This window comes from Malurus melanocephalus, unplaced genomic scaffold (genome assembly GCF_030028575.1).
Source record: "Malurus melanocephalus ecotype Western Australia unplaced genomic scaffold, MMel_1.1 scaffold_421, whole genome shotgun sequence".
In the NCBI taxonomy this organism is placed as follows: Eukaryota; Metazoa; Chordata; class Aves; order Passeriformes; family Maluridae; genus Malurus; species Malurus melanocephalus.
Window position 1 is genome coordinate 333062 of NW_026623653.1, and position 17300 is coordinate 350361.

Consider the following 17300-nt stretch of genomic DNA (forward strand, 5'->3'; position numbering starts at 1 on the left):
TTAACCTGCCTGGTATCAATGTTTTTTCCACAGAAAAAGGGATGGAGGGGTGACCGCTAGAGAATGTGACATCCACTCGTGTCCTTGGAAATAAACAGGCATCCCTCCATACCACTGGGAATAGCATGGGGCACCCTAGGAAAGCCATAGGGAAGCTCCTGCCAGTGCAAGATTTAGCAGCAGTGTGGGCTGACCTCTAAACCCAGCCCTTGATCAACAGGTACATCAGGAAATACTGACATGGCCAGAAGGGGAGCAAACTCCAAATCTACTGCCAAAACCCCAACACCTTTCATAGACAAAGGATGGTTTAAGGCCTGCTTAAACTTTATGGATTAAAGTGGGGKTTTTTACCACTTGTGYTGGTTTTGGCTAGGGTAGAGTTATTTTTCTTCACARTGGCTAGTACAGGGCTATGAACACAGAGTWGATAATATAGAGATRTTTTTGTTGCTGAGCAGAGCTTACACAGAGCCACTCTAAAAACTTGGCTTCTTCATCATGGATTTGTGTTAATGCCTCTTTTTAACTCAAGATATAAATTACAGGGTTGATGTGGAAGTAAAGAGCAAGACCCAGATGAAGAGTGTATATATCAGTCCTCTGACTCTCCTGCCAAAATTTCAAGCTAAAAATGTTGTATGTACACCTCCCTACTTCCATGTAAGAAAGTATCTCTGTATATTCATAACAACCTCAGGTTATTATTTATATGACAATGTAGGATGCACAAGAGAACCAGGTCCCCTAAAATACAGGCAAATATCTCAGCTCCTGCAGAACAAGTCATTCCTAGAGGATGATAGATTAAATTCAATTAAAGGAACAGATATGAAACACTGTCTTTAGAGCAGAGTTCCTCTCTCCCACAAATCCTTAACAGRGTGGCTGGACATTTAGTTTCATTACATGCCAAAATCTTTGTGCCTTGTAAAGAAAGAGGCAGGAGAAGGAATGTTAACGACCTCTTTTTACAGTAGCCAGTKGTCAGAGGGGGTGGGAGAAAACAAGCCACACGGAAAACAATTGGCAATTTGTGGTCTTGACCAGTTAAAAATGGATCCCAAAATAGTCTGCTGAATTGTTTCACCCCGAGCAAAATTACCCATGAATACATGTGCATGCACACAAAAACAACATCTCCTGACGCAGTGCTGATGGTGACTGCAGTCAAGGAAGAAGCGTTATTGCATTCCACATTGTGAAAAGACCACAATGCAGTAATTATTCTGAAAGGTTTGCACAAAGCACAATTATTAAGCCAACATTATCCTATTATTGTTTGTTGCTATGGAGATAATATAATCAATATATTTTCTGGACTGATTTTTTTAATACTACTAGCACATTGCCCAATATAGCAAGATTTAACTCAATGCATTAACTGATTTTAGTTTATGATTGGCGAAGTCTTGAGGCAATAGATTGCAATCCCTCTCATGCCTATTATTCTATCAAGACAYTTAATGTCAAAAATCTCTGCTGCAAAAGCAAGTTTACTTGTTGAAAATGAGAAAAAGGATAACAAATCTCTCTGAAGARAGGCAATCTTTTAGGCATGAATTTAACACTTATTTCTATTTTTCCTAAGCCAAATGAAAATTACCAGACTGACTACAAAAGCAGCAGAAAATAAAGTTGGGTCTGAACTCTCAACTTAAGGTATGTAATTATTGCAGTGGGGCTATTTTGAGGCATTATCCTCCTACATAAGCTTTTCCTGCAGCAACAGGGGAGTCTGGGAAGGTGGCATCAATTGTGGCGCTGTCCAGTGGGTGCAGATGTAGACCACAGCCTTTTCTTCCTGCACAAGCTCATAGGAATTACTGGCTCCCTGCTCCCACATCCAGTAGAGATAGAGGACACTTGGCTATTGGTCTCAGAGGGTGGTGAAGCAAAATTGTTACAGCCACAGTGCTGTTTCCTTGCCCATAAAGCTGCAAGCACACTTCCTTTCTCCCAAGCCTCCCTCTCCTGCTGATAAGCTTTCTGCGTATCAAGTGAATGCTCCTGTGTCAGACAGTGGTAAATCCACATGAACCTGAGTCTCAGATATTTGCAAGACAGTAATGGAATATAATATTTTAAAAGGCTTCAATTCTGTTGTTGAAGTCTGTTACCTCTCCTACCAAAAGAYGGGCTGGTGATTGTGGAAGGTCTTAGAGCCTTTTATGCATATTTGCCATAACTTTCATAGAAGGATTTTAACATGTTTTCCCCTCTCATATGACCTTTTCYGTGGTCATAAAATCATAGAATTTGGGTTGGAAMGGACCTTTAAAGKCCTTCCAGTCCAACCCTTCTGCAATAAGCAAGAGATCYTCCACTAGATCAGGTTGCTCAGAGCCCTGTCCAAAGTTTTCAGGGATAGCAAACCTCAGTTTATGGAAACCTGAATCCCAAAGATCACCATGTTTTGTCAGCATAGTGTATACTTAAGACAAAATTAAGTGCAGCAGCCTAGACTTTGTGTAACTAAATAAAAGGAGTTATAGCAACATTTGAAAGTGCCAATACCGGTTAACTCCTGTGACAATCATATGGTTATACTTTGGGATGCCAAAGCATGGCTTTAGCTGCCTTGGGTTAGACACCAGCATATGAGCATTTTGTCCACGGAACGAACAGCTGCTTGATAAAATGTGAAATCACASCAATTYCACCTTCTCCCTTCCCTAAAGGCAWTGGATTGGGTGGCCTTGTCTATCCACGTGAAGCAGGCTGTGGTTCAGTAATGTAACTTTTGGACTGTCTGGAGGGGATCCATCAGGAATGATCGTTCACAGATTAAATATCTTGCCTAAGCAATGCACCACATCTGGCCCTTRTGGCCCAGGGGATAAGCAATAGAGTTAGGAACGCACATTCACAGCCCATCCCCTGCAGGGCTGTGCTGACACTAACCCATGCAGATCGAGGGCTGGTTTGGGAGCCACCTCTGCCCTCCCAGCTCTGGCTGGCACAGGACGTTTTCTACCATCACATTTTTCAGTCGCACCCCTTGTATCTGAATGATACCACACTGCTATCTGGGTACGTGCCACATTGTATAAGTTAAGCACAGACATCAGGTTGCTTGCCTTCCCACCTTGYTTATTTTGATGTTAATTTGTAAATTATTTTCCACTGGATGGGGTTTAGACAAACAGGGATAGTACTGTCCTGGTTAGAGATGTCCTGGTTACAAAAAGGGTGTGGAGTTTCAGCGCTGTGTGGGTGTGCCCAAGCTGTTATTCCATACCAGCCACATCATTGCTGCAAGGACTGGTTTAAAAAAAAAAAAAAAAAAAAAAAAAAAAAGCCAGGCACTTTTTTGGTTCCTCCCTCACCGGAAGGAGTGGGGGACAGTAAGTGGCTTATTTGGAGTTTAATTTCCTGCTGGTGTTAAAAGCAGCATGGATACTCATTCAAACAGGCTCCTGTCACATGTGCAGCTTTAAAGGACACCATCTGCTAGTGCATCCACACAGTGAACTATTGCTTAATACACACCTCTGTGTCAACTATAAAGAAAAACCTCATTTGTTTCAAACCACTGCCTGCCTGCTGTCCACCACAACGCCTTATCATGCAATGGCCCAGAAACTCTGCTAAAATAAAAACTCATTTAGCTGTGGTCAGGCAGGGAATATCAATTTTGGTAACAAGAATGATACAATTACATTCCTARGCAATTAGTCTCAATAACAGACAGACACTACCTCTGGTGAATTGTCTGCAGGCCTGAATTTACCAGTCTCATTCATAGCAAGCACAGCCCACTAGCAAGACCCCCTTCCTCTCAGTGCTGGGGGACTAAGATGCTGCTTAGAAAAAGTAAAGTAATCAGTGCCAARCTGAAAAGGTTGAGTTTCATCACACTTTGCTCTGTTAAACACTAACTGAGGTGTATCACTTCCTAGCCCAAGATTGATTTTTTTTTTTAACTGATCAAATAATAAAATAACAATTATTATTATTATTTACTCCACAACACAGAGGTTGAACTTTGCTGCTGGAGGGTAACCTCATACATAGCAGCAGCAAGAGGCACAGCACTGAGACATCTGTCAGGGGTAAATCTTCCCCCTGCACAGCAGGGCTTTTCCTGGAGCTCAGATTTGCCAGCCCACCTGTCCCCACACTGACCCAGTCTGCTCCAGGAAGGTAGTGGGATCCTACAACCTTACCTTCATGACTTTTCCCTCACAGACTAGGAAGCATTTCTGCACCAAAAGGGCTGTCAAGCACTGAACAGGCTGCCCARGGAAGKGGTTGAGTCACCCTCCCTGGAGGTGTTTAAAAGACAAGTAGATGTGACACTTACAGACATGGTTTGGTGGTGGATTTGGCACTGCTGGGTTAACGGTTGGACTCAAAATTCAAGTTTTTTGCAACTTAAAAGATTCCACATACAACACAGCCTTAGTGGGAACAGAGGATGGACAGGTGACACCACGGTGCAAAATGCTCTTGTAAACTGCCTTCTCCACTACCTCCACAGCTAAATATAACTGAACCTGAAACACTTGGCCCATGGTTATGCAGAAAGGTGGATTTGAGATGGGAGCTTGGAAGGGAAGCCTGTACCACGCGCTGCAGAGCTCYCTTGCCGGCTCCGGAGCAGTGCTGTGCTCTGGGAGACAGGAGCTGTTCAAATGTTTTGACAGAACACGCCGATTCCTCGGGAATGTTTTTATTCTAGTCGATGTGCCAATTCTGCACAGATTTCCAGTAGAAAGCAGGCAGACTGTCTGGGTCTGCTGAATTAAAACGACTTCACCCAGAAAGAAGAAAAAGTTGCATTTTCAGACTAYTTTTGCTCGATCCATCATTGTATTWGYTTTAGTCAGTTTRYTGGAATGTTTTTAATTTTACCTGGAAACTCCCTTTTCTAGCAGGATCTACAGACAGGCCAAAATGTACCAAAACACTAGAAAATGAAACTCAAGCAAAAGACCAGTGAGGACTTTTGAGATACAATTTTGTAAGTAAACAACGCAAAGAGATAAACAGGGAAACCCAAAAAATTAACCATGTCCTAACTAAAACTGCTTAGTCTGGTTCTGCAAGAGCCCAAACCCTCCATTTTTACATTTGTGGCTGTCTTTTAAAGGCTTTCTTTTTCCCCTTTGCCTTAGGGAGTTATTTATAGGGCTATTATAATTTGAGGTCTGGTCTTCTCGTGGCAGGTCCTCCATCCAGGAAATGAAATAGCATTAGAAAATGAAATCTCGTGTTTATGAGGTCTTAGAGATGGCTCCCGGGGGCATTGGGGAGAAAAAATAAAAGGTAGGGAAAAATATAAACACAAATATAATTACAAGATACTTGCACGGATCCTAATTCTATCTGTGATGAACTTTATGAGRCCCTTTATTAAAATAGAGACCTCTGGTATGAGGTCACCCACTGCTTTTTTTTTCCCAAAGCTCTCCCATTTCCCCTTCCKCTGTGATCAAGTGCCTTTTCCACTCCACCTTGGCTGCAAGGTGCTCCTGTCCTAGACTGCCTTCTGAAGTGGGACAAAAAAAAGGATAAATCAAATGCTACCCTTCCTCCTTCTGCCTCCTCGCACACTTTTCCCAACAAACCACATGTTGCAGTGGATTAACAGATCATGGCAGGTGTGTTTACATCTTTGGAGAAAGCATGTATCAATCACCAATTTTTTATTCATAGATCTTTGTACTTCTTTCCTAGACTACTCTCTAGAGCTKCAAGGTTCATTATCCTACCCAGGGCTTATTACCCACTGCATCCTCTCAATATTTGGAAATAAAAGCAAATGGAGGCAGATTAGTGAAGACTTTGGGGTTCACCATCCCTTTTCTCTGTGTGTCCTAAGAGAGACTTCCCTCCTACATTTGCCCTTTCCATGTATTTTTTTCCCTTTTCCCTTTTGAGTGGAACAGGAAAAGCAACATTCAGCAGAAGAATAACAACCATGTTTAAAATCCCACTCAACTTCACAGAGAATATTTCAACTCATCTTTTTATGTGACTTCTTACGGATCCTTTAGCCCAGCTTTCACCGGGCTACCTAAATTTTCACTGATCTTACCTAAATCACCCCTGACATCGTGCTGCCTATGAACGTTAACAGCTTTGCATATTCAAAGAAATGCAAAAAAGCCATCAGATATAATACACAAAAATGATGGAAATTCAGCAAATAGTAAAGACTAATTTTCAATTATTTTAATGCTTATTTCTTGTGTACTTTATTATGAAAATATAYATTCAAGAATATTTTGAAACATATAGCTCAGTTTCAATTTTTTTTTCTCTTGTTTATAATTTTCAATTTTCTTGTAGTAAGGTAAAACAAGTTACTAATGTTCAGTGAGTTGTTTTTGCTACCTGAATATTTAAAACTGTCCCTGTGCAACTGTTCAAAGAACACTTCACTTTTCYTTCTGCCTTATTAATCTTCYAAATTCTAYAGAATCATAYTAYAAAATTGCAAAATCTAAGCAGGAAMAAAGGCTAATAATTAATAAACAAAATGAAAAGTTAAAAAGTCCAAGGACAACCCAAGATTATCATTTAATCCACTCATCCATTCATCAGCATTGCACGATGACAAAAAGAAAACACAGCAATTTGAAATACACTTCATGTTAAAACATACAGGTTTGGTTAGGTATTCTGTTGGTTTTTATTTCCTAAAAACCAACCAAMCAAAAAAAACACCCMATCACAATAAAAAACCCAATCATGTCTCAAAAAAACCTGATTAGAATCCAACCCTAGTTGATTCTTGTTTCATATTTCCACCTAAATTTAGACATGAACCAAGGCCTCTGAGGCTGTGGAGAGATAAATTACCTTTTGAACTTTGTATCTCTCCAATAAGATTGGTCTTTTTCTTACACTGCAATGTCTTTCTAGGCAACTCATGTTTCTGGATCAAGCTGAATAAATGTTTATTCCAAAAAAGAAATTTTTAAAAGCTCTCAAGAAAAGAGCTTTGTATTTATTTCTGAGAAATTAGGCAAATCCTGAGCACGCAACAGCCAGGTTACATCTGTGCCACATCTGCAGGTACTGAAATCCTCACAGCCCTGCCCAGTGCCCACCCCACAAACTCACCCTACCTTCCCCAACAAAATTAATGGCACATGTTTGAACAGACAGTTCTCCAAAGCCTTCTGATTATTCATTTTAATATAAAGCCTTGCAGAAACCAAGCCTAGCTAGATGCACAGTGGGCTCAGACCCACAGCAGCTGTAGCTGCCTATTCCCAGAAAGGACAGGGAAGTATCTCGCTTGCCACCCTTTCAGGATGACTTGCTGTGCAGAAAGCCAGCTYCTTATCTGAAAAGACATGTCATGCTGTAAACATTTCTGCTGSAGCTTGGGTTAGCAGCACTTGTAAGAAAACTCTAATGAAAATAAATTGTTATGTATTTACCCATATGCTGAGGAGCATATGGCTAATGCATTTAGACACTGCTAATGAAGTTAAGACTCTGCTAAATTTGTTGGCTCATGGATAACAACTGTTCACAATAACCAATCTGAGCCTGGTATAATTTTAGCATTACAACTGATACCTGGCCATTATTAGACACGGTGGTCTTGCTGACATAGAAGAACTGGCTTTCTGTATGTGGGGTTTCTCCACATGCAATAAGAAGGTGAATAACATAGGATGCTTCTAAACTCCAAATTGACAGGTAATGTGAGCAAGTTACAATCTGAGGTAAAATAACAGTTGCTCTTAATCATCACATGACTATTGCTTTCTTTCTTAATTTGAAGGACTAAAAGATTTTTATCTATTCCAACCCCATTCTTCCAGTGTGAGTACAGAGAGTACTGAAGAGGAGACAGGCTAGACAGAGAAATAATCCTGCTCTTTTAAGTTCACATGTACAAGCCCACTGAGTTTACCATAACAGCTGTTGGAATCCTCCTGTTCTAATATATCACTGCTGTGCTGCTCTTCAAGGGGAAAGTCCCTCCTTCTTCAGGAGTCCCAGGTAAAGTCCAGTTTATGACTATACCAGCTCTACCTACATGCTACCACCTTTGCAACTATCCATAAACCCAATCTCTCACCCCAGCTGCTGTTTCAGTGCTGCTGCATGTCAGACCTGGCTTTAATTTACCTGTGCATGCTGCTTGAAGAGCAGGCTACACAGCAAACTCCAGAGGGTTTTGTGATGAACGTGCAAATATACTCTCCAAAAGACATCACATGTGGCAAACTGCCCTACACCATTCTCATGAGCCAGGTGTGATTTTAACAATGCAGACCTCTGCTCTGACAGATCTTGGGTAGGCATTTGGCACAGCCACCAAAAACCCATCAAAGGACAGCGGTCAARGATGGCAGACAAGAGCAGAGAAGCATCCTTTAGTGCTGTTATCTTGGGGACCCACCTCACCTTCATTTGTAGGCTAGAACTCAGGTCTGGTATTAATTCACAGCCCCACGTGCTCTGTGAATTCTGCAAAAACATTTAAACTCCCTTTAGCCTTTCAGTGTCACAGTTAAGACAGCAGTAATATCAGCCTATTCAAATCTACAGGCCCCAGAGAAGTTGTCCAAAACGTTTCACCAYAACCTGATGAAAAAGCAGACCTATCTATTCCAGATCACTGTCTCTACTGTTTTAAGGGTGGATAAAGAGGCCCAAGGTAAAGCAAAAGAGATTTGCTTACCCAGGAAAGAATAAAGCTTTGCCCCACCAGACTTGCCCAAAATCACAGTGAGAGTCTGAGGAAAGCCAGGAGCATGGTTAGGGAGTCTCTCTTCTCACCTGTTGTGCTGCCACAGAGATTATCCCCTTTCCCCTTAAGAGCTGCCAGCTGCCTCAGTCATTGCCTCTTCCCCTCATACAGCATTTAGTAAAGAAAGCATGAAGTATGTCAGAAGGAACAAACAAAACATGGGTTATGGGGCAGCAAAACCATGATGATGCTCATGAGTGAAGTTTACATCTCCTTCTAGGGCCAGTGGCTGAGGTCTATGGGAAGTATTCACACAACCCTGCACAAAAATAGATGTCAGAACTTGCTCTAGGCAAAAGCCACACAGTCAGCACACCATTCCTTGTAATACAAAAAGGAATTGTTTCTTCCCTCCAAGGAAAAATGGTATAATCCAGAAGAGCAAGRCATCTGTCATGATACTACCACCTTGATTGCATGGCTCACCATTATTCACCAGCAGGGCAGTAATGATTCAGCCCCTTTTTGTGTCACACAAATCCTACCAGGACTTGTGCACCYTAAATATTGTCTTGGTTTCCATAAATGGTATTTGAAGTTGACGTCACATTCAGGTGTATCTTGCAGAACACAGTTTTGGGAAGCACTGAGTGCAAAGAAGCCAGCAACATTGTGACTGTGCAGAAGGGTCTCTGAGGAGTACCCACTGCTGCCCCAGAAACAGGTTCACCCTGCTGASACCCCACCAGTGTGAGGGGGAGCTGGGGTGAGCTACAGCACAGCTCCACCTGATGCTCATATCAGAAACCGAGATGCAGCTCTTGCTGAAGGCTGCAAGCAGCATTTAGTCAAGGGGAAGACAGCCAATTGTCTTGATGTCTTGATTTCCTGCATTAGTTGCCACAAACAGATACTGCACCARCTTTGTCAGGTATTGTGACAATGCTAACATCTGATCAAAGGAGGTAGCACAGACTATCAGCTGAAACTAGGAAAATACACAATTTTGAAGGGGAGAAAGACTGGCTTTATGTGTATATTTCTACATCTATAAAGCCACATCTAACCACAGGTTTGCTGTCATGCTGCAGACAGTGACATGGCTAGGTTTAGACCTGCACCACATGCATGTGCATGCCTCCCAGTCCGGGGTGGTGGCATTCCCAGGACATAAGAGAAGATCTGGATCACCCCAAGGGGTTTGTTCAGGCAGTCAGCAGCCTGCAGCAGATGCACACAGATGTCTGGGGGAGATAAGGACAGGTTGGTTGGTGATGCCTCAGCCACCCTTTCGGGTTCCACACATATAGCTATCAAGTTGCAAAACACATACTCTCTATCCTGTTCTTCTCTTGTTTGTCTGCACAAAGCAGCACAAAACCATATGTAGGCTTTCACTCTCAACATAAGCCATATTATTCTTGTAATTCAATCCAGGTCCAGAGCCTGAGAGCTCCTTTTCCTCCCTTTTCCCCCTCTTTGCTCCCCTCACCATTTGCCTCTCTCCAACCCTGTTTAGGTTTGAATGCTGTGTCATTAAATTCCAGAACAGTAAACACTGCAGCCTCTCTCTCTCTCTAAGCACCCACACACTGCTTTCTAGGCTAAAAATCAGACATGGGGTTAAWTTCATTCCTGCAAGGACTCTGCCTTTTATTTTTCTTTACATCCAAACTCAAAGGATGCTTTTGGCAGATGCCTAGTGAAGAAAAAAAAAATAATATTTGCTCTCCGCTTCCTCTCTGCACTCCCCCCTTCTCCACTCCCACCCATCAGCCATAAAACAACACAGCCCAGCCAGATCCCAAACTGAAAGCAAGACAAAGCACCCACACAGCCCCCACTCCCATTCAGCAGAAATGGGCCGCTCCAGGGTAGCCCAGGATCTACAAGTAGGCCAGACTGAAATAAACAGCRTAAACAAAGAGTATCCTGTCCAAGCAGAGAGGGGCTAAAGAGAGTGATGTCTTTCATTAACATGCAAGGCAGGGATGCAAGCACACAGACAGGCAAAAGCATCACTGGAGCTTGCTAGGARTAACGGGGGAAAGCAAGCCATGATCACACCATTATGAGGACCCAAATTTGGCACATCCCTCAGCTGCACAMAGGGCACGGCTGCAGCTCCCACCTACCAAGGACCAAAACAAGGCAGCCACCCACATACCTACCACCACCCCAAAACATCAGGGCCAGCCCGGGGTTGCTGCTGCAGCACAGCGTGGCTCTGCAGAGGCTGGGCAGGCAGCAGGGCACACAGSTACGGTACCAGGCGACCAGGGTCCTGCAAATGTCACAGCCGATGACATTTAAAAACAGCATCGCTGTCCTTTTAGGAAAGGGATGGCAAAGGGGGACAAAAGCACAGCACAGCCATAGCAACAGGTCAAGTGTTCGCCAGAGAGAAAGGGTGAGGCAGATATGTGGCTTCTCGGTTTTCAGAGCATTTGTCACGTAATAAAATCATTAGCCTGGGAATTGATAAGATTTAGGTTTAGTTTTTCTGCAACCTGCTGCTGTAAAGCCCATACAGATCCATGTGTGAAAGTCCACGCTGTGTATACCCCTGTGTCAACCATTGCACAGCTCTCACAAACAACACTCGTTTTTCCAGACTCACAGGAAAAATGCATCACATGGAGAGGTGAGGGAACAGTCAGGAATTTGTAGYGAAACAGCAGCCTGTCAGCTGCAAGTCTGTTCATTTATTGGAAAAAAATTGAACATGCTGCTTTTTTTAAGCAGCCTAATCATATTTACTATTACATCAGACTTAYCCACCACAAATTGTTCTCATGCAATGGAAGAATTTTTAATCTAATATCTTGGACTCAGAWAATTTCCCAGCTGCAGAACTGCAATAATTTCCTATCTTCTCATTGTTGAGATAAGCCGATTAACTTGGATATGTTTTAGTTTCACAGTGTGATTATCTCCCTTTATTGCGCTTGAGAGGGAAGGGGTGACTTACAGTAAAATAACTTTGTTTTCCTCAAGCCAGCTCTTAAACTCTGCTTCTCTGTGATGGAGATAGGTGTTTCCTGCTGCATTTTCCTTAGCCCCTTTACTTTCCACACTTCCTCTTCCTCTCTCAGAGACACTACATGAACAGCTATTATTATTTTACTCAAAGAAAATATACTGTTCAAGAAATTCCTGAAATTATTCTCTAAAAATRAAAAGAAACCAACAAACTCATGAACTAAGTATTTTCTTGCTTAAAATACCTTTGAAAGTTTATTAAATAATCCATAACCCAGCCCTACTGGTCAACTCCTGTTTGCACTGTTCMTTTGTTTTCAGACACATTTAAAGAAAAAAAATTGCAAAAAATAAAAAAGGATAAGGCCTGAAGCTCTGCTCACATATACAGTGCAGCAAAACAGGAAACTCCATTTATTTCAGTAGAAGTGATTCACACCCAAGGAAGGGAGAAGACAAGCAAATCCTTGCATTTATGCCATTAAAAATGGTAAAATACTGCTTACACTATTTTGTTGAGATTTTTTGATATTTAATGTTTTGGTTTTTTTTCTTTCATTCCTAGGTCCTAGATTTACTGCATTATGTCAAAGGGACTTCCTCTGCTGCTTTATTTCTTTTCCTTAAATTTCTAGCAATCATATTCTAGGAGAAAAGCTTGAACCCATGAGAGGAGGACACTTTTTGGACTGCAAGGCTGTGTATGTTGAAATCTTCTGATTTCCCTTCATCTGCTAGATCTCACTTGTGTTTAGGGCTTTTCAGCCTGTGTTAATTTGCAGACCAAATTCAACACTGGCAATGTATGAATTACACATATGCAGATTCCCATACGGCACATATCAATTCATTCCTCTTAGTCACCATTCATTAATTCCTTTGAAATAAATGTTCATGGTTGAGAAGCACTAGTCTGATGATTTAATGGGAGTGTGGATCACGTGTTTTCCCTGCACAAGATTAGCAATACTAAGAAAGAGCTGGCCTGTTTAAARAGGAGGCTCTATAAACAGCTGTTTCAGTGAAAAGAGAATGGTTGCATAAACATGGAAGGGCAAAACTTCTTAATAGTATAGATAGAACAAATAGAATGTAATTTCTTAGCTACCTTTAATTTTTTTTTTCCTACAAGTTATTAAAATCAAGTTTATCTTTTTTGCATTAGCCTGATTTAAGTTAATGTAATGAATTCTATTCTATGATGTGATGATATGATCTGTTAGGCAAAATGAAATTTGCCTAACAGATCATCTGATCATTTTGGATCATTTCCCAAAAACTTAGATCCTGTACCGTCATACAAGTGCAAAGTCTATAACATACCAAAATAACTCAGTCTCTAGGCACCTTTACCTAACAGCAAGTGTTAGCAGGTGACTAATGATAACTGGATTTCACCACCAAGCAGACAGAGAATGAGTGGCTTTCTGCCATTCAGCTGAATTGAAACCAAAAGAGTGARGGTGAACTGGTCTGCATCCCACACCAGCAGAACCCCTTGTAAGTTAAAGTCACCCTGCCAATTCCAGTTCAAATTAATCTAGAGCGGATTAAGTATACCTTTTATGCTATTTTCTAAATGAAATCAGATGTACATGTAAAACTGGTATTTAAAAGGGTTTTATCTAATAATGAGTCAGATATTGACAGAACAATCACCATGAAGACCAAGGTAAGAGGCAATATAYTCTCATTAATAATTCAAATCTCAGCATAGATATTGATGACCATGCACTTAACAGAGAAAGCTGGACAGCAGCTGGACTTGGCCCAGATTTCCTGAAAAGTTGTTGGGCTGCAAACAGAGACACACTGGAGAGATTTTACTGCAAGATCTAACCAGAAAAATAGCAGCTTCTCATTATTAAAGTATATTGGCCCCTCAGCAACATTACTGAAATTGAACAAGGAACAAATCACAGCATTAGCAGGTTATTGAAATAGGATGGGTGAGAAAAGAATGAAACCTGGAAGAATAAAATCCCACCACTTCCCCTTCCACACAGCCCTAATATTTGCATCACAGACCAACAATATTCAGCAGCACCTAATTCCAGTTACTGCTTAGGAGCCAGCAACATTAAAGGCTTTAAAGTAAATGTGTACAATCAGCAAAAGTGCAAACAAACAGAAAGGTCGTAGGAGCCAAAACCACTCGGAACAAACCAGTTGGGGCTAGTTAACATAATCTGCTCTATTCACATAACTAAGTTTGTTTCACTGAGGGCATGAACTTTTCTTGGAAAAGCTCAAGTAATTAACTGCAGGAGCTTACACATTTTCTTTCCCTCAAGTTTACTTTACCCTGGAATTAGCGCTGCTTACACAAAACTGCTTCTACCAATTCATTCAAAAGGCTGTGTTTTGCTTGTCCTTTCCAGAGGGATGTGCTTGAAGAGGTGGTACCAGTGAAATGCAAGATTCCCTTCAATTCCTCCTATCCACTCTTCCCATCACTTTGATTAATAAAAAGAAAACAATATCCTACCTCACGGAAAAAGAGCAGGTTTCCAATGAAAGGAAGAGGCGGAGGATGTCGGATCCCTACTCTGCKTAGTTTGGAGAATGCAGATGTGGAGTACCTTGAAAAAAAAATAAGGTTGTAAGTGAATTTTGGATCTTGTCATGATAGGACTTGCCACAGTAACTAGTTCAGATGACTTCCCTGGATTCAGAGAGGAAGAAGATGCTTTCTGTGGTGGCCAGACAAAGAGCTGACATTGCTCAGCAGCTCTTCAGGTCATAAAATTGAATGCAATRCACTGGTGCATCAGAGAGAGAGCAAAAGGACCAAGGGACTCAAACACAAGCCTGCAAAATTGAGCAGTGGAATTAGAGAGCTGCTTTTCATCCACAGAAGGTCTTGTAAGTCAGAAGTAACTCTCCAAAGCTACATGAGGTTACAAACAAGATCAAAAGAAGCATTTGGGGCTTGACTTCTGTGTCATTGCTGGGAAAGGAACTAGACAGATTTACCGACTATTATTTTCATCTTCCATCACCTCTACCTATACAGATCACAGAACAAAAATTCAAACTAGTCTCAGTTGTCCAWGAGCCAAGACACTGTCAGTATGTTCAAGTCAAGCCTAGTATTTGGGCCAGATATGCTGATTAGTGATATTTTAGAGCTGCCAGTCAGCAAATTAAACAAATATAAAAAATACAGGGAAACAAAACYCAGACTGAAAAGCTTCATGCATCCCTTGTTTCAGATGAAATTGTGGCATGTTGACAAGGACAATACTAGAAAAAAAAAGAAAAAAGAAAAACCCAACCCCAGAGGCTTTTTTTCCCCTCCCCTCCCCTCCCCCTTTCTTAATACAAACAATGGATTTAAGTCAATGGACTTCAATTAGTGAAACCTGAAAGAGCAGGAGCTAACAGCAGCAGCTTTGATTACCCRGAGACACAACTCTGGTTGTGTACTTCCGTTTCCTCACATTTCCTGCACGCAGCACCTATTCTCTTAATGGATTTTCTTTTGTGAAGATATTTTCAATAATCATAATCAGAAGATAGAGGTTTAATCACTTTTGAATCTTTTTTAATGGGGTAGTACAAACCTTCACAAACAAACCCTCTCAATATAAATCATGGGTCTTCAGTCTATGCAAGGACACTAAGTCAAGTATGACAGGGTATCATGGAGTAAARGCACAGAAGTCAACATTTATTACACATTTTATACATATTATTGACTTCTTGGCTACTTAACTGCTTTAAAAAATATGAGGTTTTCCTCAGCTAATACTCTTGGGAAGAATGTTTTAACTTTAAAATGACAAAACAGCCTACATGATACATTTTCTTCCCCAAAGAGAGGATTTTTTTTGCTGCTGCTGTTTGAAATCTTCCCAGAGTGTCTTTGTGTCATAGCAAAGTCCTCATCTTCAGTATGTAAACAGTGAAAAAGATTAAAATCCCTGTCAATGGAAACCCGTCAATTTTGCAGTATTCTATTCTGATGTTTTCACTGTAAAATAACATGGCAGATCACAAAACACCAGACTGGAGTACAGTTAACTGCTCATTTCTGTGCACACCAGACCAGCTGTAGAYTCCTGGTTTTCATGTACAGCAAAGTGAAGAGCGACTTAGAGGCTTACACTAGACAAAGTAAATGATGTGATCACCAAATATTTAAAAAGGAAAAAAAATAATGAGTACAGTGCACCCAGTTTCACAAGGCAAGAAACACAGAGACTGTGAAGACTATTTATGCTTAGTTGAACAGTTCATCATTGTCAGCTTCTGAACATTACTGGCAGCTTCATACAGCWGAGGATTTGCTTTCCTTTTTCCCCTCCTAATGTGGTTTTCTCCATTGCTTTTTATTCAGTTACATTTGAAGTAGKTTTTCGAAAGGTAGGGAACGACAGTTTACAATGAGATGGGAGAGAGAAGCACTGTAGTCAAACTACAGACTGAAATACAACAACAAAAGGGTGAAGCCAGCAGGGGGAAAARAAAAAAATCTCATCAATAAACATATCTATCTCTACTCTATGATTTACAGCATTTCTGAAATACCTGATGTTTTACAGAAAAGAAAACAGGATACAAGTGACCAAAGAGTTATGGAGCTGCATGCGCAAAAGGATAATCTAACACTGMACATGTAGCCTTGACTTTGACCATTTCTGATGGAACAGCTCACTTTCTACAACCGTAAATATTAAAAGCTACCCCCCATCTCTGCAATATTTCAGCTCATTCTTGGTATTTTGGGTGAGGGAGAAAGAGGAAGGAGTGGATTATGGACTTAGGGGGAAAAAAAAAAAAGGAAAAAGAAAAAAGGGAAAGAAAAATTGTCCTGTATAACACACAGTGAACACCAGCAGTACATGACTCTGACAGCTTTGTGGCACAAATCCCTGCCTCATGAGCCAGAAGAGGCTGATAACTCAAACAGGCCAATTTATGTGATTTGGTCACTCAGCATCCCCATGACACACAYTTGGCCACTAACTCAGAGCCACATCCAAAGTGCACTGGGAAAACAGTGTCCAGGTTTTGTTGCTGGGAAGGGAAGGTGGGCTACAAGCTGGGCAAGGGCAAACAGGCAGGGCTGCCTCGTGGGCAAAGACATTTTTCTGGAGAAGCTGCACATCGGAACAAAACAGCTCCAAGCCTGCCTTATCATCAGCAGGAAGTCTTCTTCCTCACTCTGCCACTTAACACACTCTTACATTATCACAAAAATTAATCTGGTATCAGGCAGCCTCCTGTTGTTGCTGTGGGTACACAGTGAGGGTAGAGCATCAGCCAATGGACTAGAAAGGCTAAAACAAATGCAAAATCTAGAAATAGAACAAATACTACAAGGTGATCAAGATAACCAAAGATAWGGAACTACTTCTGGACATGGAATAAGCTAGCACTCTATAATCTTAATCACAGAAAAAAAGAAACAATGGATGCAGGTTGTGACAAATATATTTAATACCCTGCACAGCTTAAAAATAAATTCAGAATTATTACCACAAGATAAAAATATTATCGTAAAATCCACAAATGAATATTCAGGTGGCAGGATTAAAAATAAAATACTTTTCAAAAGAAATAAATACACTAACTATGGATCTCCTTGCTACAGAATATTATCTACTCCAGAAGTTTAAAAAGCTTCAAAAGGTGATAGAGTAAATTAATG

At 41.1% G+C, this 17300-nt stretch overlaps 1 protein-coding gene across 1 annotated transcript in view; it reads right to left on the bottom strand.

Annotated features, from left to right (window-relative positions):
• Positions 1–17300, bottom strand: part of TBXAS1 (thromboxane A synthase 1) — a 225267-nt gene that overhangs the window by 155416 nt on the left and 52551 nt on the right. The window contains exon 3 of the mRNA XM_057379764.1: positions 14133–14226. Within this exon, the coding sequence (XP_057235747.1) occupies positions 14133–14226 (94 nt within the window). The remainder of the gene's footprint in view (positions 1–14132; positions 14227–17300) is intronic.